This window comes from Nelumbo nucifera, chromosome 2, assembly GCF_055504915.1.
Source record: "Nelumbo nucifera cultivar China Antique chromosome 2, China Antique-T2T, whole genome shotgun sequence".
NCBI classification, from domain to species: domain Eukaryota; kingdom Viridiplantae; phylum Streptophyta; class Magnoliopsida; order Proteales; family Nelumbonaceae; genus Nelumbo; species Nelumbo nucifera.
Genome location: NC_142650.1, coordinates 29,097,453 through 29,117,776, shown reverse-complemented (window position 1 = coordinate 29,117,776; position 20,324 = coordinate 29,097,453). Strand labels below are relative to the sequence as shown.

At 38.2% G+C, this 20,324-nt stretch overlaps 1 protein-coding gene across 1 annotated transcript in view; it reads right to left on the bottom strand.

Moving 5' to 3' along the window:
* The window catches only part of LOC104588594 (protein S-acyltransferase 24-like), a 28,954-nt gene extending 9,842 nt beyond the window's left edge, over positions 1 to 19,112 (bottom strand). Inside the window, 5 exon segments of the mRNA XM_010246594.3 lie at positions 3,225 to 3,388; positions 3,537 to 3,616; positions 16,693 to 16,805; positions 18,010 to 18,150; positions 18,552 to 19,112. Coding sequence (XP_010244896.2) covers positions 3,225 to 3,388; positions 3,537 to 3,616; positions 16,693 to 16,805; positions 18,010 to 18,150; positions 18,552 to 18,830 — 777 coding nt within the window. The 5' untranslated portion in view covers positions 18,831 to 19,112.
* Between the last annotated feature and the right edge of the window lie 1,212 nt (positions 19,113 to 20,324).

Here is a 20,324-nt window from a genome sequence, read left to right as displayed (position 1 = left end):
GCACCACAGTCCCCAGAATGGTCGCTCTTACTGCAGAAGATCCAGACCGGCACGGCCGACCCCGATTGGTCACTTCACGACGGGTTGGTACTGTATAAGGGACGAGTCCATCTTCCAGCAGATTGCCCGTTGATTCCCACCATCATCACCAGCATCCATAACTCCACCCACGAGGGCATTCAAAAAACACTATACCGCGTCCGGACTGATTTCCATTGGCGAGGTATGAAGACTTCTATTCGAGATTTTGTCCAGAATTGCTCCACATGCCAACAGCACAAATGGGAAAACCTACACCCGGCAGGCCTCCTTCAGCCCCTTTCCATCCCATCGCAGATCTGGGCCGACATCTCCATGGACTTCATTGAGGGACTTCCCAAGGTAGGGGGCAAATCAGTTCTCTTTGTGGTAGTCGACCGCTTCTCTAAATACGCGCACTTCATTCCTCTATCACATCCGTACAGTGCCACTTCGGTTTCCCTCGCCTTCTTTACACATATCTTCCGCTTACATGGGTTGCCGGAATCCATCATCGGCGATAGAGACCCGGTCTTCACTAGTGCCTTCTGGAAAGAGTTATTTTGACTACACGGCACCACCCTAGCCTACTCATCAGCTTACCGGCCACAAACCGACGGTCAGACGGAAGTGGTTAACCGCACTATCGAGATGTATCTCCGCTGTTTCGTAGGTGATCAACCTCGACGGTGGTTGGAATGGCTTCCTTGGGCCGAGTACTGCTACAACACAGCCTACCATTCCTCCCTCGGCATGACTCCCTTTCGCGTCGTTTACGGCAGGGATCCTCCCCGCTTGCTGTCCTACGAGCCTGGATCTACTCGCTTGGACGCAATCGATCACTCCTTACAGGACCGCGACGCCCTCCTCGCCGACGTCCACATTCGCTTACAGCAGGCCCAGCTTCGCATGAAGCTCCACTATGATAAGCACCACCGGGAACTATCGTTCGATCCAGGACAATTTGTTTGGTTGAAGCTCCAGCCCTACCGGCAGCGCTCCTTGCGCCACAAGGCTGCCCCGAAGCTGGCCCCTAAGTACTATGGGCCCTACAAGGTTCTGCGACGGATTGGCAGTGTGGCCTACCAGCTGGAATTGCCAGAGACTAGCCGAATTCATGATGTCTTCCACATCTCCTTGCTGAAACCATTTACGGGTGTTCCCCCGGACCAAGTTCCCTCCCTGCCACCCTTGAAAGATGGCAAACTGGTCCCCCAGCCTAAAACTGTCACCCGCTCTCGTTTTAATTGTGGAATCTTTGAAGTCTTGGTGGAATGGTGTGATCTACCACCAACAGAAGCCACATGGATCCCATTGGTAGAGTTCCAAGCCACATATCCAGCTTTCGAGCTTGAGGACAAGCTCGTAGTCCAGGAGGGGAGTAATGTTATGGACGCCTTCCTCGGGAAGACGTACCATCGCCGCCGGCAACAACAGGCCCCGGGCCCACCGCTAGCAGCAGCAAGGATTCAGTGATGCTCATCCTACCCAGTTCGGCAACAGCAGCCTTATCTAGATTAGATTAGCTCATTTTGCTTGTTCTTATCTTATTGTTCTTATCTCTTATCTTATCTTGTTAATAGCTTATCAGATTAGGATTAGCTTAGCTTATCTTATCTTGTTAGTAGCTTATCAGATTAGGATTAGCTTATCTTATCAGATTAGGATTAGCTTATCTTATCAGATTAGGATTAGCTTAGCTTATCTTATCTTATCTTGTTAGTAGCTTATCAGATTAGGATTAGCTTATCTTATCCTTAGCAAGATAAAACTGGAAGTCTCCCTATTCAGCAAGGAGACTCCCTTTGATTAGGACTCTTGTAATCTCCTATTTAAGGAGACCCCATTATTGAATGAGATATCAAATTATTCAGTCAAGAATGAGTTAGGAGAGTTGGTGATCTCTTGGACAAATCACCGAAGGTGCCAAGATAGGTTCATCATGAGCAGGAAGGAACAAGGGAAAACAGGAGGTTTTCCCCGTGGACCGACCCGTGACGAGATCCTATTCCCGGGCCCGCAACAAATGAATAGATCGGATTCAGCAAAATCTGCTTCCGAATCCGGTCCGAAATCCAATCAGATTTGAAGACCTCGGATTCGGATTTAATCCAACTGTGCTTTAATTTTTTAAATACCAGAAAAAATTAAAATTTTAATTATTTTTCAACTTCTATATATAATAAATTAATGTAAATATAACATATTGAATTTATTATATACATAAGTTTATATATAATATAATATATAGAATATAATTTTTATAATTTTAAATATAATATATAAATTTTATATATTAAAATCAACAATTATTATAATATAATTGGATCCAGATTTTTTTATAAATTAATTGGATTCAGATTTTAATTGGATCCAATGGGGTCAAATCCAAATCCGATTATTAATCAGTTATAGATTGCAACATCTGAATCCAATTACAATAATACATCATCTGAACTGGCCTAAGTTGAATGTTGAGATGCCAATACGTACAAATTTTTATGGTATTATCTCAACTTCTACTATAAGCATATAAAATCTATGGTTCTTAATTACATAGACAAATGAGACATTCTAATGATAAATTCAGTAATGTACAGGAAACTTAAATATTCATTCTTCAACAAAAGATTTTCATTATGAATAAACTTTAACAGATTGAAAGCAATTTCAAAAGTCTGGAACCACTGAGAGGTACCTAAAAGGACATGTCTCTCCCTATGGAGTTTTTTTCTTTTGCTAGTTTATTCTTTTTATGGGTTTTCTTGTTAGTTATTAGGCTAAAGATATTCTTCCAGTTTCATATAACAAAGATCAGAAAAGAACTGCATTGCTCAGGGGGAAAAATAACTCAAAATGGTCCTAAGACAAAAAAATGTCTATGAAAAGAAAAGTATCAGACCATTGATAAATATCGCAAGAAACATATAGAACCAACATAACAAATTCTCACTGTTTACTGGATCAGGATTTGGTTGGAAATGAGACTGGAAGGGGTCTTTTTTTGTCTTTGTATTTGCTTCATTGGTCTTTATTGTGAGGGTGAGGGTATTAATTGGGTAGTATTTATTTTTTCATGATTGATATTGGGGGGGAGGGGGGGTCTCCAAGGGGAGGTGGATTAGGTATGTTTTATGGATTTCTTCTTAATATTTTTTGCATTCACTATAAAGAAAGAGTAAGCTCTCCAGTCATGGAATACCTACAAGGAAAAAAGCAACTTGTCTATGATTCTTATCAGAAGCAAGTTGTGCTGGTGTAAAGCCAGTGTTATCAGTCACCATCAAGTCTTCTTTCTTCCCTGCTTGCACTAGCACTGTGCATACCTCTAAGTTACCTCTAATAGCAGCCCAATGTAGGGGAGTACAACCTGAGAAAAGGGTAGAGACACAGGTAATGAAAAATAACATTCACGCAAGATATTTTCATGAATATAAAGATTAGAATCCAACTCACTGCAAAATATATGAGTGAGTGCTCAAAAGTAATCAGACAATGAATAGATAATGCTAGATTACCTTCTTTATCCTGCCGTCCTCTATATGCATCCAAAAATAGAAGAAGGCGTATACAATCAGCAAAACCTTTGTAAGCAGCCCTACAAAGATCAAAGAAGAATAAATAATTATCTTTCCTGCTAAAAAATCAAAAAAACAAGTCTAAACATTTTACCTAGCATCAGGGCTATTGACCATGAAGCAAATGCCAGAAGAAATTAGTATCTACAAACGCTTACAAGTAGTTTCCAATTGATATTAAACATATGCCTCAGAAAGAAACATTTTAAAAAAACAAGTACTGTAAAGTTGAGAAAAATTTGAAAGCATACCATACAAACTATTGTATGTCCACATATGACAAGCATGAATACACTAGCAGCTGAGTCAAAATATAAACTTTTTCACAGAAGCAGCTAAGGGCATCGCTTTCTGTACCAATATGCAGATGGTGTCTTGCCCGTAATTGATAATGCCTTCGTACTAAATTTGGTTTGAGTGAACAATGTTTTAAAAGGCTTAAGCCTTGAGGCATGAGGAGGCATATGCCTTGAGGCGAAGCATACAGATTTTGCCTCAAGGCTTAAACCTCACAACTTTGATATGAGGCTTAGGTCCTTGTCAGAAAGAAGCATAGTTTAAGGTGTAAAACAGTGTAAGCCTCAAGAATCGAGGGCTATTTAGTATTTTTTTATAAATAGGGCAAGTTAGTAATTTAATACAAATAAAATATATTTTACGTATTTTTATAGTTCAAAATATATGAGAATGGAACTTTGGAAATTTTGGGCTAAATAAAAAGAGTAAAAATAAAAAGCCAATAGGGCAAATCAAGTTCTATTAGTTTCTCTTAGTGTTTTAGGAATGCCAAAAAAGGTCCAATCAAATTCTTAGTTTCTCTTGATTAAATCAAGTATGATTTCATTCTTATTATTCTAAATCTAACATCCCAAATTTATTATTTTTCTCAGTTCTCTTCCTAATGGATTTCTTTTCTTTTTATTGATTTTTAAAAGGCCTAACAACGCATCAGGGCTTACACCTCACCTTTTTAGGCCATTACACCTCAACCACACCTTTAGCATTTTAAAACCTTGCAAGTGAATAGATTTACCCAATCCTCTATGGTTTTTTTTTTTTTTTGATAAGTGAATAGATAATAGAATTTTATTAAAGAGAATAAGTAGTGAGTGAATAGTACAAATATAAGTACAAATTTCATTAGATAGAATTTTATATAAAGTGAATAGTACAAATTTTATTAAAGAGAATAAGTAGTGAGTGAATAGTACAAATTTTATTAAAGAGAATAAGTAGTGAGTGAATAGTACAAATATATATAATACAAGCTTCCCAAAGAGAGACGCAAGGTGTGGCCTCTCTCAACCAGCAAAATAACAAAAACAATTACAACCGAGCCCAATACAGTTGTTCCCTTGTAGCACCTTGAATAGTTAGAGTATCGGCAAAGGCATTGGTTGTCCTCACTCATTGAATTCTCAAAGTTAGGGGCGGAGCAAGAAATTTTTCTTGAGGGGGGCCAAAAGCTAAGAAACATGGGTAAGAGAGTCAAAATATAAGTGGAATTTAAATGGGTGTTATGGGAATTTTGAAGGCATAGGGGGGGGCCATGGCTCCCCTCCACCACCCCTTGGCTCCGCCCCTGCTCAAAGTCATGTTTCTAGTCAACCATTTAAATTTCTTCATCTCATTCTTATAGCCCCAAATCACAACTTCCAGTTCCTTTAACCACTCCATCACCACCACCTTAGAATCACTTTCAATTACCACCATCTCCAAGTTTAACTCACATGCAATTTGCATTCCCTGTAAAACTGCAAGCAACTCAGCTCTAATGGAATCTTCCACTTCTACTAGACCAGAAAAAATGGCAATGATATGTCCTTCCTTATTCCTCAAAACTCCCCCAATTCCAGAAGGGCATGAATTGCCCTGACTGCTTACATCAAAGTTCAATCTGACAAAATCTTCTAGAAGGGGTGAGTCGGGTGACCAATCTGACAAACAAGTATCCTTGTTTGTACCTTATTTAGCAAGACAATCAGCCAAAGAATTTGTTCATCTTCTGACCCAGTGTATTCTTACATTCATGTCCCTCATATACCATTTAATTTTTTTAGTTTCATCTCCGTAGTGCCAGGGAACAAAATCCGGTTTTTGTAGCCATCCCAATTCCCACCACCACCTTGGAATCTCCTTCTATTATCAAATTTACTATGCTAAGTTGGTGAGCAATCTGAATTCCTTGTAATGCAGCAAGCAGTTCTGCTCTAGAAGAATCTCCTTCCCCCACCGTTCCCGATAAAAGCCCCAAAATGTTCCCATCCTTGCTCCTCACCACCCCACCTACACCAGACTGGTCTGGATTTCCTTGACTGCTTCCATCAAAACTCAGCTTTAAGCACTCCTCTGGAGGTGGTGTCCAATTTAAATGTGTTCTAACCTTCTGAGAACTTCTATTTGCAATCTCCCTCCAGTTTCTCAAAAAGTCAGCAAAGGAAAACTGATGAAAACAGTCCATAGTTTTTAACCAATATATCACCTTGGTTATCACACACTCCTTGATTTCTTGTACACTAATACACTTCTTTCCTTTTCCTGAAAAAAATCTTGCATTTCTCTCTTCCCAAAGAGACCAAATCAAAGCCGTTTTTGTAAACCTCCATATTATTCTTCCTCTTTTTTTGGCCCACACAAAGGTAGATGGGTCAAATAACAAACGTAACTCTGAAGGGAGATTCCACCTACACCCAAACAAAGAGAGAAACCAATCCCACAGTTCAGCAGAAAAAGAGCAGGAAATAAATAGGTGATAGCAATCATCACCATTAGATTTGCAGAGAGTGCACCAGTACAGGGATCAGCAATGATTGAGCCCGTTTTTGCAGATTATTGAAGGTGCTTACCTTCCCATAGAAAACTTTCCAACAGAAAGCATTAACTTTAGGGGGAATAGACCTGCACCAAACTTCCATGACAGGAAAAGCTTGAGGGTTAGGGAAGTGACAAAGAGACTTGAAAAGGAAGCACACGAAAAGAAACCCATAGGGTTAGGAGACCACACCCATCTGTCTGGGAAAAGGGGGGTCCAAACAGATATTATCAATAGAAAGCAAGAGTTCAGTATTCTTCCTCCCTTAATCCTCTACGGAGGCCAAAATCCCAATTCAGACTCAAGGGATTAACAAGAGGGTTAAGGAATTTTTAAACTACCTCTTCTTTATACGAGGAAATAGAGTACAAGGAAGGAAAGACATCTTTAAGAGCTGAGTTACCCACCCATACATCTTCCCAAAACAAATAGAATTCCCTGAGCAAATACCATACCTGACAAACCTGAGAAAGTGAGGAAGCAAGCTGTGAATTGCCTTCCGGGGAGTTGCAAAATTAGCCCACTGAGAAACACCTGCACCCTATCCATTAGCTAGTCGACCATGGATACTTGCCACCACATCATGCCACAATCTTCCCCTCTCTAAAGGCCATCTCCATAACCATTTTCCTAATAAGGCAGCATTCTTTTGAACCACACTCCCTAACCCTAACCCACCCTCCTTGCTCATACATACCATCTCCCAATTGATCAGATGGTCCTTCTTACTTTTCCCTGGTTCCCACAGGAAATCCCTCATTAATTTCTCTAACTTCTTTGCTTCCCTAGAACGGATTCTAAAGACAGAGAGGAAATACACTGGAAAGTTGGCAAGAGTAGCCTTTATCAAAGTAATTCTGCCTCCCAGGGAAATATAGTTCTTTTTCCACGCAGCCAACCTTTTGCCAGCCTTCTCCAAGATTGGATTCCAAAAGCTGTTTTCCTTAAGATTGGCACCTAGGAGAAGACCTAAGTAGTTCAACGGCCAAGAAGAAGTGGGACATTCTAAACAAGCTGCTAATGATTCTAAATCCTTCTCCTTCAAATTAACACATGCAATGCAGCATTTTTCAAAATTAATCTTCAAATTAGAGATTCCTAGCCTTTCTCAAATCCCCCCCCCACAAAAAACTATAACATCACCTGCAAATTAAAGATGAATATAACCTCATTTCTGGCAACTCTCCAACCTCTTAATGAGCCTTCGTCATCAGTCTTTTATATTAATCTACTAAGCACATCCACTACAAGAGTAAAGAGGAAGGGAGATAGAGGGTCGCCTTGTAGAAGTCCTCTACAAGCTAGGAAAAAGTCGCTTACCACTCCATTTACTAAAATGGAATAGTGACAAGAACCAAGACAACCATTCACCCACCTACACTACCTCCCTCCAAACCCAAAGTTACTCAAAACTTCTAAAATGAAGGACCAATCCACCAAATCATAAGCATTCTCAAGATCCAATTTACACACAAAACCTTCCTGCCTAGACCTTCTCATCTCGTCTAACATTCATTTGCTATCAGAATTTGATCAATGTTTTGTCTTCCTTTTACAAAGGCCTCTTGAGCTTGACTGATGATATCAAGAAGCACTGCTTTTATCCTTACCTCAATTTCTTCAACTTCTTATGAAATCTCACTCCCTTCCATTTAACTCCTCTCACTCCCCATTCCACCAATTTTCCACTTTTTGTACAAAATACAAGTGAGTTACCACTAAGGAAAGTTTCAGGGCATAATCTGATAGGACAGTGATCTGAGGTAACCTTGGGCAAAGCTCTTGCAATCAACCCTTGTCAAAGTTCTTCCCATTCTACATTAAAGAGAAATTTATCCAATTTCAAACACAAAGGGTTTTCTCGAATGTTGGACCATGTAAACCTAGCTTGCACCAAGGGAGCTCTTTTAGCTCACAAGAATATATGAAATCATTAAACTTCATCATGCTAGTTGAAATCTATTGTTGGACATTACTAGATTAATCAAAAAACCTAATCACATTAAAGTCCCCTCCGAAGCACCAGGCTCCATCCCACAAACCTCTTATTGCATATAGTTCCTCCCATATCTCATTCCTTTCCCTATAGCTATTAGGTCCATACACATTAGATAGCACCCAAATAAGTCCATTTCCCTTGTTTTTATATTTTATCAATATAGAGAATCTGCCAACCAGCTCCTCAACCGATTCCACCGCATCATCCCTCCATAAGGTGACTAAGCCTCCAGAAGCCCTCCATGAGGCCATGAGGGAATGAACATCCATCTAACTCCTCTTTCCTTCCAAAAACTCCTAACTCACTTCCTATCCACCTCTGCTAATTTTGTTTCTTGGAGCATTACAATTTCCAGACTCCCTCTCCTAAGCAAAATCCTTACCCTTCTTTTTCTTGCACTACCCTAACCTCTCACATTCCAACTTATAATCTTCATTATTCTTCTCTCAACAAATCCCCCTTTTTTTGTTTGCTCCCTACTTTAGGCCTTTTTTTGTTTGCTCCCTACTTTAGGCCTTTTCAAATCCTTACCCTTCTTTTTCCTGCTTCTTCTCTTCACTCTTCCTAGATTAAACCATCATCTCCCTAACTCCCAAACCTATTTGCTCCAAATTAGCACTACATTTCATGCTCCAGTAGTCAACAAAATAATTCAGATCTATTGATCCCCCTGCTTGGAGAGTGTGTCTGTCGAACCCATTGCTGATCTACGAATCTATGAGTACATTATGTTTACCTCCTTTTTCCACTGCTTTTAACCCCTTCATTAAACTCTGGTAGGACCAAGATCCTTGACCATCTTCCTTCAACCAGACCAATACTACTCTGGAGTTCCCTTCTACAGCCCATTGATTCTGAATTGGATCATTAAAAGGAAATATATAGTTTGCAAGGCAACAGAAACGGTGTGGTGTCTGGTAGATTGTCATTACAGTTAAGGTTCAATAAGTTTGAAATCCTATTTTCCTCTTTAGAGATATTGAGCACCTTTACCCCATTGTCTGGGCTGGGTGCTGTTTCACTAGAAACTGATTGTGCAGTTGGTTTTCTTTCCAGATTTGCAACTTTCAAATAAGTGCTCAGGGTTCTTACCAACTTTGCTCCGTTCTTAAGAGATGTCCTAGAGGATGTAGATACTTTTTTTACCAGTAACAACATAATTCTATTGCTTTCTTAAAAAAACAAGATTTTGGTTACTAAGTCTAAGTGCCTTGAACCCCTTTTAGTTAGTTAGCCTTGGCTAACACCCCCCCCCCCCCCAACACACACACACACACATTTCTTCCACTTGGTATAATACCCCATTACATTTAGTTTCTATATACCCCGGCCCTTTTTTTGCCAAACCATCAGCTAGGCAGTTAGCTGACCTTGAAGTCCACCCATATTAGACTTCAATTTCCAAAGACAGTTCTGATATTTCTCTTATCATGTATATCTTTGATGTGGAGTGATGTGACCAGCCTAAGACCATGCAGCAATGCCCATAATTCATGGATACATTTGCTTTAATATTCTCTTTTTGAAAGTGACCTTCCTAATCCTAGCATTCCCCTGACCTCCATCTATTTTTCTTTTTTTCTATTTTATTTCAGAAATATTTCATAATATGATTAGATCTAGCAATTGAAGTTTTAAAACCTATCACCACTGTTGTAAAAATCTTACAAGACACAATACATGATCTAAATCACAGTTCGCCATATCAATGTGATTTGGTGAAAAGGCAAGGTACCAACCAGCGGGTTGGGGGATGGGCTACCCCCCGTTGTGTAGCCCTAGCCCTTCAAAAGAAACCACAAAAAAAAAAAATCTCAGAAATCTCTCCATTTTGTTAGGGGGCGATACAAAATTCTCCAAGAATTTTTGTTCCTAATATCTCTGATATTTTGCCCATATGTTTGCACTATTTCAAATTTCAATGCTAGACTATATACATTTAAGGTTTAAAATTTTAGAACATTATTAGAAACTTCCTGATATTTTATTAAAATCACCATAGTTTTTTAAAAAATCTTTTCCTAGAAGAACGAAAGGGGATTTGGTGATTGGATGATCAATTTATAATTCCAATATGACTTACTTACCAAGTCACTATAATTCAAAAGAAAAAGAAAAATGCACACAACTACAAAAGTGGATTCTCAATCTAACCAAACTGTGGAGTTACAAAAAAGGTATATAAATGACAAGTAACAAAAAAGACAAAATGCCAAAATGCAAGCAATAACATAAATAAAAAAGAAACGATGGCTAAAAGACTAAAAGAGAGATACCTTTTTAAGTTTCTTAATCTTCTCTTAAACACTAAAACCCCATAACATCGTTATCTTGACCAAAAAGGTTTCTACTAGAAGCATTGCCAAAATGTCTATGATGTTGCATTGCTGATTGAGAAAAAATGCACCAGCACAAATGCCAACCACACCAAACACCTCCTTAGTTCATGGTTTAAAGTATTGGGTGTTTCGATGATTAATAACTTTTAGTTTTTTTTTTTTTTTTGGCAAAATTGCTTCAGGAAGTCAGTATTATGCATGTCCCTGAAACACCCCAAAATCCAAACCACCCCTTAATACGATACACCCGACGCGGGGTGTATTGTGTCAATACTGGTGTGTGTTGTGTAAATCTCATTGTGAGGATTGTTACCACTTTACTGGATTATTGTTTTGTTTAGATGTATGTGGAATCAACCAGTAGGGGTAAAATTATTGTTCTCACCAACTACCTTTGCTTGCCCAACAAAAAGAGGGGGGAGTATGTGGAGATGTTCCAGAGCAGCCACCTTATGGACAACTTGGGAAGAAAGAAATGCTAGAATCTTCCAACATAAAGAGAGGTCCTTTACAGAAGTGAAGGAATGTATCTTAACCAGGGCTATTCATTGGCTCAAATCCTTGGCTACTTTCAGTTCCTTTTCATTTGATGACATTTGGAGGAATTGGGCCACAGTTGCACACACTTTGGTTAGGAAAACTAGAGCCACTACAGTTTGGATAAGTCCTCCAGAAGGATTTTTTTAACTGAATTTTGACGGAAGTAGTCATGGAAACCCAGGACCATCTGGCATTGGAGAAGTATTGAGGAATGAGAATGGCAACATCGTATCCTTATTCTCAGGCCCAGTAGGGATAGGGGACTCTACAAGAGTAAAGATATTGGCTGCAGTACAAGGAATTCAGATTGCTAATCAACTAGGAGTGGAGAACCTATTAATTGAAGGAGATTCTAATTTCTAAGGTAATTGTGGCCTGGCTGTCAAATCCAGACTCACTTGTTTGGAGTTATATGGATCTTATAAAAAATAGTTAAATGTTTAACAAGGCACATAACATGTAGATATCAGTGGGTGGGTAGGGAGGCAAATGCCTTGGCTGATTATCTTCCTAAACAGGGGTCTACTAGGGATCGTTTATTTTGGGCAGCATTGTAATCTTTATTTCTGATCTCTTGTAATGTTTAGGGGAGGCTGCATCTCGTGCCTCTCCATGGGATTCTTGGAAAGTTTTATTTCTCTTGATTAATGAAATCATTTTCAATTATCAAAAAAAAATACTTTAAACCTTGCCTTAATTAACTACATGGTGTTTGGTACTATGATGTTTCAATCTTGAACATTTCAGCTTGAATCATGAAATTGTGGAATAGCGAAAGTGAGATGTTTTAGCACAAAAGACAAAACACGATTCTCAATAGCTTAATATAGTTTCAAACATGTAGGTGCCATTAGGTGCCACACGGGACAACTGGAGTGGTAACGCCCCCCCAGATACAAGAAACATCTTTTTGACGTTTCCCCCAACTGCACTTTTTTTAAAACAAATATAAAAGAAATTTTACTTGAAGAAAAAAGAGAATTACAAGAAAGGTGATATAAAGCCACCAAAATCAATTAAAAAAACCCAAGACAAGCTCCAGCCAACCCCACCAACAAACCTTAAAATACATAAAGATAAAAAGAAACCAAAACCTTCACCCAAAAACTTTTTAACCTTCAACCCAAAGAAACACTACCCTGTTACAACAAACCTCTCAGCCCTTTTGATAAAGAAAATCCCCAAACCCCTTTGCCCATTTGATCCAATAACTTGGACCAAACCCTCGTTACTTTTCTTAATAATCTTCTCTGGTCCCTTCATCTTCTTAACGGGACCCATCCCAAACAAACCCCCCAACTGCACATATAACTCATGCAAATGTGGTGTCCCTGTTCTAAGTTAAATCTGCCCAACTAAATTCGTTTTTGCTATGTTAAAGTCAAACTGCCTATGTGGTGCTTACATGGAGTCAAAATGGGAAAGGCAACACGAAAGTACCAAATACCACCCTCATTAACCACAAATTAATTGTTTTTTTTTATAAATAAATAGGTTTTATTGACAAAGGATTAAAGCAGTTACAAGCGCACAAGATGCAACCACAACTTAATTGTTGAGCTACATTTATTTGTGTTTCTTTCTTTTACCAACTATTTGATATAATATTATACTTATATTACCCTTATCTAACTTGTTTATGGTTAAAGACCTAATCTTTGGCATTTTTTTAGCACAAAGTTATCACTCTTTAACTCAAACCTGCATTCTCAAACTTGTCAGCCCAAGGCATGGAAGTGAGATTTCAGTGTGTTAAAAGGAGTGCTAACTCCTTTGCTAATGCCTTAGCCAAACAGGGGGTGGGAAGCATTCAATCTCTGTGGGCTTGTTTGTAATTTTTGTTTGGTTGTTGTCCTTGGGGAGGGCTAAGAGATTTTATGGTTGAAGACCATAAAATCTGTAATTGTTGATCTTATTAAAATTTCTGTTATTGATCAACAAAAACCTGTCAGCCCGAGATTTTATGGTAATCTTTAACCATTTAAGATAATGTTATATTTTTTATAATTCTTAAGATAATATATATTATGCCTTAATTTTGTTTTATGTATGCCAGTTGCTTTAAGCATTTTAAATGCATGTTGTTGAGTGAGAGTACATAAAACAGAAAGAAGGCAACAATAAAGGGATAATGGAAAAGCAGTTCTTCTAGGTCATCTTCCAATTCACAGTTACCCAAATCATATTACATACCAATTTTGTGGATATTGGTTAAACTCAAACCAAATTGCAACTGTGATACTTATACTTTGGAAGAGAAAGACTACAATTCTTTGGAGATGCACTAGAACGGCTGTCTGTTGACAATCTGGGAAGAAAGAAATCTGAAATATTCTCTAAAAAGGAGGGAAGCAGGGAAGCATTAATTATTAAAGTTATTACTATCAGAGTGCTGCAGTGGGTGAAATCCTTGGAAATTTTCGAGGATATTTCTACAGATACTCTACTTAGCAATTGGAAGTGGCTGACTCAGCTGCATCTATGGCTGAAATCAGGCCTTTTTTGATCCCCACCAGTTGAAGGTTTCATTAAGCTGAACTTTGATGGGAGTAGTGAAGGTAACCAGGTTCTTCAGGTATTAAGGGTGTCTTCAGAGATAAATGAAAAATTATTGCATTATTCTCAGGACCAATTGGTACAGGCGACTAACTTAGAGCTGAGATTATGGCTGTATTGGAAGGAGTACAAAGGGAAAAAGAGCTAAATATTAGAAGATTGATTGCTTAAGGCGACTCTATGCTGGTGATTAATTGGCTACAAAAAGAGGAATATGGGTTCTTGCATTGTGTAAATGAAATAAGAAGGTTTAAATGGCAGACCCAAAATCAGTATTTTAAAAGCACAAGGCACAAAAAAAGTGCAAGGGGCATTATGCGCCTGAGGTGCGAGGCATGCGCCTTTTCGAAGCAAAGTGCAAAAAATTCAAAAAACAATAAAAAAATAAAAACGATTGAACATAATACTAATTAAAAATGTAAACTTAAATTTTAAAATAAATATTTAAAAAAACTATTAAGCCAAATTAAGATACATAAGCATAACATGCAAAACATATTTAAAATGAAAGTTTAAAAATAAAATCAAGCATAACATATAAAACATATTCAAGCATGTAAAGCTCTCAATCTCTTTATTTTTTTTTCCAATTGCATAACTTCAAATAGCTAATGTGATGTTAAACATTATGCATTCCTAATTCTACGAACCACCTTTTGAAGCGCAAGGTGCACCAGGCGCATTCCTTTTGAAAGTGTTGCACCTGGGGGCTATGTGAGGCACATCAGTACTTGCTCAACAAGGGGTTCTAACTCCTTTTAAATCACTGCCCAGGATATGGAAGTGAGATTTAAATGGGTGAAGAGAAGTGCTAACTCCTTTTCTGATGTACTTGATAAACAAAGGGTGGGAAGGGGAAACTTGTTTTGGGCTTTGTTGTAAGCTTGTATATTTTGTTGGGGAGGGTTAAGAGAGCTTATCCCTCCCCTTTTCTCTTGTATCATCTTTTAAGTTCTTAATAAAATTTTCTATTATTGATCAAAAAAAGGACTACAGTAATAAATCAGCGGCTTTATAGAGATAAACTATATAAATAAGTGAACCTCAAAGTGTTTGATACAATTAAACAAAGAGAAAAAAACTGGTAACCTAAAAACATGAATGTAATAACACCTAATATAACTAATTAGAGACCTGATAACATAAGGTCAAAGAATCTAATTGTGTATCTCTTCCATTTTAAAACATGTGCAAAAATAAATTTACTTGTGTCTCTCTATCAAATAAAACATTGTATAAGGAGATTTATATTAGACAACTCAGTGATTGTGCCTCAGGCGCACCCAGGCACATAGACAAGGCACATTTTAGGGTATGCACCTTGCCCAGCTCTTTCAAAAGGTGCACCAGCCCTTTCCAAGAACCCCTTATTTGCTAATGTTGTTCATTCATTCAATTTAATAAAATATCTTCTTAAAAGGAAATTAAAATTATAATATCATTATTTTTATGAGAGAATTAAGAACTTAAGACCCTAACATGGACTTGTTTGGGCTTGCCTTGAGGGGCGTGGTACAAAGGCTGCTCATAGAATTTTTTTTTTTTTTTTGATCAACAACTTTGAAACTTTTGTTGATTAAAATACTTTAGGATACAGCAATAGTTACAAAAGAAATCAGCATAGTAAGCTGACCCAGTAAAGAATTACAAATGTGCCCAAAACATATCTATTTTGTGAACCCCTTGCTTTGCTAAGCTATCTGCCAAACTGTTGGCAGATCTCCTTACCTATCCCACCTAAATTGACAAGTTCCTTGGCATCCATTAGATACTTGAAGTAATGCAATTGAGGAAAAAAGGAGATTGTGGTTTTTTTTTTTTTTGTATTTTTGTGCCTTGTTTCAAAAAGGTGCACCTCGCCTTGCGCCTCAGGCACAAATTGCCCCTTGCGCTTTTAAAACACTGAACCAACTAAAATAGTTTAGCAAAATAAATAAAATAAAATAAAATCCTAACCCTAGCAAAGCAAACCTGGTTAACTAAAGGATGGTAACTTACAAGCTATGAACCCAAATAAAAACAAAATGACCTACAAACTAAGTAATTATGTTCTGAGTGGTGGTGTGTTCATATAGACAATAGAGTCAAAACAAGGAGATCAAATCAGACAGCCAAGGTTGGGCTCGTTCTTTTAGAAAACAAAAACTGATACTTCCATCTCAGCCCACCCAGCCTTTCTTTTTGCATGTGCAAAATGAAGAGTATGTGCTAAATGTTTTATATCATTTTTTGTTGCATAATACAGTTTATATCAACTTATAATGGCTGAATGGCATTGATCATACATTTTATGACATTTACCATTTCCTATCAAAAAAGAGGAAAAAAAGAATTCAACAGTTATGAATCTTTTGAGGTGAACTAGTAAATGCATAAGCACCAAATAGTCACCACATTGCCTAGTCAGGTCAAAACAACTAGCATCACCTCTCAAGATTAACAGCACTGACTGGGACTTTGTTCCTTGTCATTTCTGTTTTCTGTTACTTTTTCAAGGTGTTTTTTTGTTTTAAAATCTTTAATCAGAATAAGATTAACTTGGCTTGTCTAAAAGACATTTAAGCACTTCTTTAGAATATTTCCCATCGTATCTTGGTTAATGAGAAATTTTATGTCAACTAATTGGCTTTAAAAAGTTAAACTTTATTATGTTATCTTATGCTTCTGTTGCAAATGGTAAATATTAATAAATACGTGTGTGGTGGTTGTGGATTGAAATGTAATGTGAAAAATTACTTTCTATGTATTTGGACATTTAACATATATAATCTGTGGACAGAATTGTGAATAATAGAAATAATCTTACACTATAAGTCAAAAGAAATAGGTAAAGTTACAGTTTTGATATACCAATGTAGAGGGCTTCTTCCATCATTATCAGGAACATCAGGATCTGCATTCCATTTTGTAACTATATGATAAAGGAATGCTGTCTGACCATATTGTGCTGCAACATGAGCTGTCTGCAATCAGGTGAAATTTTAGATGGTTGCTGACTGCCTGGCACTTGGTAGTAAATTTTCTCAATGCAAAAACAAGAATAATGACTGAAATTTATCAAAAAAAAATAAAGATGGTGGATTTGAGTTGTAGAGAGATTTTGTCCCATCATCCCTTGATTTAGGTTTTTTGTCTTTTCCATCAGCTCCCTCTTTTGTGTTTTGTCCTTATTTTCCTTAGTTTCTTGTTCTGTTTTTTCATTCATGTAATGGCCATTGGATTTAAGGTAGTAGCTCCCTTTCTACTTTGGTTGTAAGTACCAGATAAGCCATCTAATAGGGAAAACTTTTAGTGATAGTACTAAAGACATGGCTGTATGGACTAACATGTCACGTGGAGAGAGCATATGGACAACACAGGTTGTCAAACATGGACAGCTAGGAGATCAAAATCAAACCTATAAAAGGCAACTAAGAAATCAAAAGAAATTTACCAGCTGGCCATTAGAATCATAAGAGACATGCATTATGGGGTTGATTGAGGTCAAATGACCCCCAAAGTACTATCATGCATGGCCTAACATTTGCTAATAATGTGTTCTTCTATAAGCCACTCGCATAAAATTGAATCTAAAGAGAGCAGTGGAATGAAAGATGTCCCTGTGGTTCTCTAATTATAACTTATACCAACAAGCAACAATTAGTGAAAATGGGGGCAGACAAGTCATTATTACTTTAAAATACAATATAACCATCCAGGAACAAATTGAGTATAACACACAGAGTTTGGGGTTTTAAGAAAGTAGACCTTAATGAGTGTAAGATAACTTTTATGACCACTCTTAACAGAATATGGAAGCCCCCCCCCCCCAACTCAATCGATATGCCATCCTACCTCACTGAATTTACCATGAACTATTCCACACTCCTCAGTTTACTGAGGAATGGGATAACCACTTTATGTTAAAAAGCAGCCTAAATTTTGAAAGGGCTGCCCCCAGAATTGAATGTCATAATTCTCCTAATTGAACATCAGCATCCTTCACATGGCAACATTTTCCAAATAATCGATGTTCATGGATGTAAACATGCTGACAAGTTCACTACTAAACAAATCGACATTGAATTAGTTTTGAGTGCATCTGATCAATGCATTTAGTTCTACATTCCCAAGTCCCTATAGATGTACTTTCAAAAGACTCTTAGTTTGTTTGCCAATTTTACAGACCTGATAACCATACAAATCAGCAGCATTGACCCGAGCACCCTCCTGGAGTAAGAGCTCAGCAACCTGGATTGCACCCCTTACAGCACTCCAATGCAGTGCTGTCTGTCCAGTGTGATCGGCTACATTCACATCCCCTCCATGCTGGCAAATAAATAAAAAACCATCGATTTAGCACTAACTTTCCTTCACCTATGCTTCAATGACAAACCCAATCAAATACAGTAAAAGGACAATTTAAAGCTCATCCATTTGATTACAAATAAACCCCATCTCATCCATGCTGTTAATGTCTGTTATGCAAGAACAAATCGACTGACAGTGCCCACATTCATAGTCCAACTAAAATCATATAAATATTCCATTCCCATCAGCAAGCGTACAGAGAAGTAAGAAATCAACTTATTCAAATTCTCCAATAAAAAGGTTAATTAGGAACTTTTTTTTCTGATAACCTCGCCTACAACTTAAAACCTTAGCCATACAACCAACTAAAAATCCTCACCAAAAATTCCAACAATGAAAAAAAAGGAATGCATCCAAACCTCGATTATATATTGTGCAGCCACGGTCCGATTGTTCAAAGCCGCCCACTGCAACGCATAATACCCAAGTCCGTCAGGTTCAGAAACCGAGCATCCCTCATACTTGACCAACCTATGCAACTTCTCCATATCACCATACGCCGCAGCCGTGTACACATCGTTCCTAAGGCTCTCATCACCTCCGCCAACGCCGTTCGTCTCCGCCGAATCACCGTCACTGTTACTCGTCTCGCGGTTTCGGCTATTTCCTTCGTCGACGACCTCGATCTCGGACACCATCTCTTCGAGAACTCTCGAGTGTCGACGATCAGAAGCGTTCAAAACTATTTGGAATCCAGAACACGCATTCTTCGGTTTTTTAATTAATTTGACTCGCTATGCTGGAATTTCAGGATTTAGGGTTTTTTATTGGAGAGAATAATTGCAGACCAGAGGTGGAGGGAAGGTGAAGGAGATGGGATGTAAGTCACCGTCGGTGTTGACTGGGTTTATCCTGAAGCGAACCAGAAACCAAAAAGAAAGCCAACCCAGTTACGTCTGCTACGTCTAAACCAGCTTCTCAGGTGTATGTTTTGTGATAATACTGATTTAATCAATGCTAATTACCTTTGATTATCTTTTCCATGGAATTGCAGGTTTTAACACTTTCTTGGTAAATTAAAAATAAATGAGAAAATTTTTTATTATGACTAATTGGTTCCTTTTCCTTCATTTGAAGAGTGATTATGTGTCGTTGGATTGGAATATATTCTGGCCATACCAGATATCCCACGATGTGCTTGATAAGTCACAAGAGTTGGGATCTCCAGAGTCCAGCCAAGTAATAAACGCGTTCCAAGTTCGACTATCCTTTCAACTTCATCAAATACTACCAAGTACCAACACGCTATTGGGAGTGCTTCGTTGGTAGGAATCTGACCTAAAATTAAAACCCGTCATGTATGAGAAGTTTAACTGAGATATAAATCAATTCAGATTTCCCACCTACGTGATATTACTGGTATGCATTGAGAACTGTAGCGAGGCATGGCCGCATGGGTAATCATTACATTCGCACCCCAAATCACCTCACACCCATGTATTGGGAATATTTCCCATAACTAATTAAGTATAAAAACCGAATCTGCTCCTTACAAATTGATCTCAAGCATGATAGAGATGTTCCTGTTGCATGGTAGGATGTACCTGTAAGGTGGGTATGAGGCACCCTGTGAGAGGAAAAATCCCAATTCTTAAGTATGGGGCGCCAATATAATCTCGGTACCAATGGGGAGGGCTTGGTGGGTTTTTGGATCAGCTGCCCATAGAACGCACCCCACGGCCCACAGATCCGAGCTGGATATGTTGGACTGCACGTATGTTGTCGCCTTGTTGGGAAGAGATTGGATCCGAACTCGTAACACGAACCGCTCATCTATGGGGTGGTTTGTGGATCTTAACCCTTTGGGCTTTGGATTTCCCAACGGCTAAAATTAACATAGATCATTGTGAAAAAAAATCATTAATTTTGTTTTGGGTTGGCCCAGATGGATCGGGTGGTGGATCAGATCCGAACAGCTATTGCCTGTTTGGGAGGGTTGAGGCACATCAGCTTCTAGTTTTTCAAATGTTTGAAACATCCAGAGAACTCAAATCTACCATTATCAGTCATTTCGGTTACTCCCAAACAAGCCCTTGTGTTACCTTGACCATGGCTGAGGTGTAAGTGTGCAACCGCGTAGGTCAAGTCAAACGTAGGGTTGTCGAAAAACCCAGCCCACTAAAATTCATGCA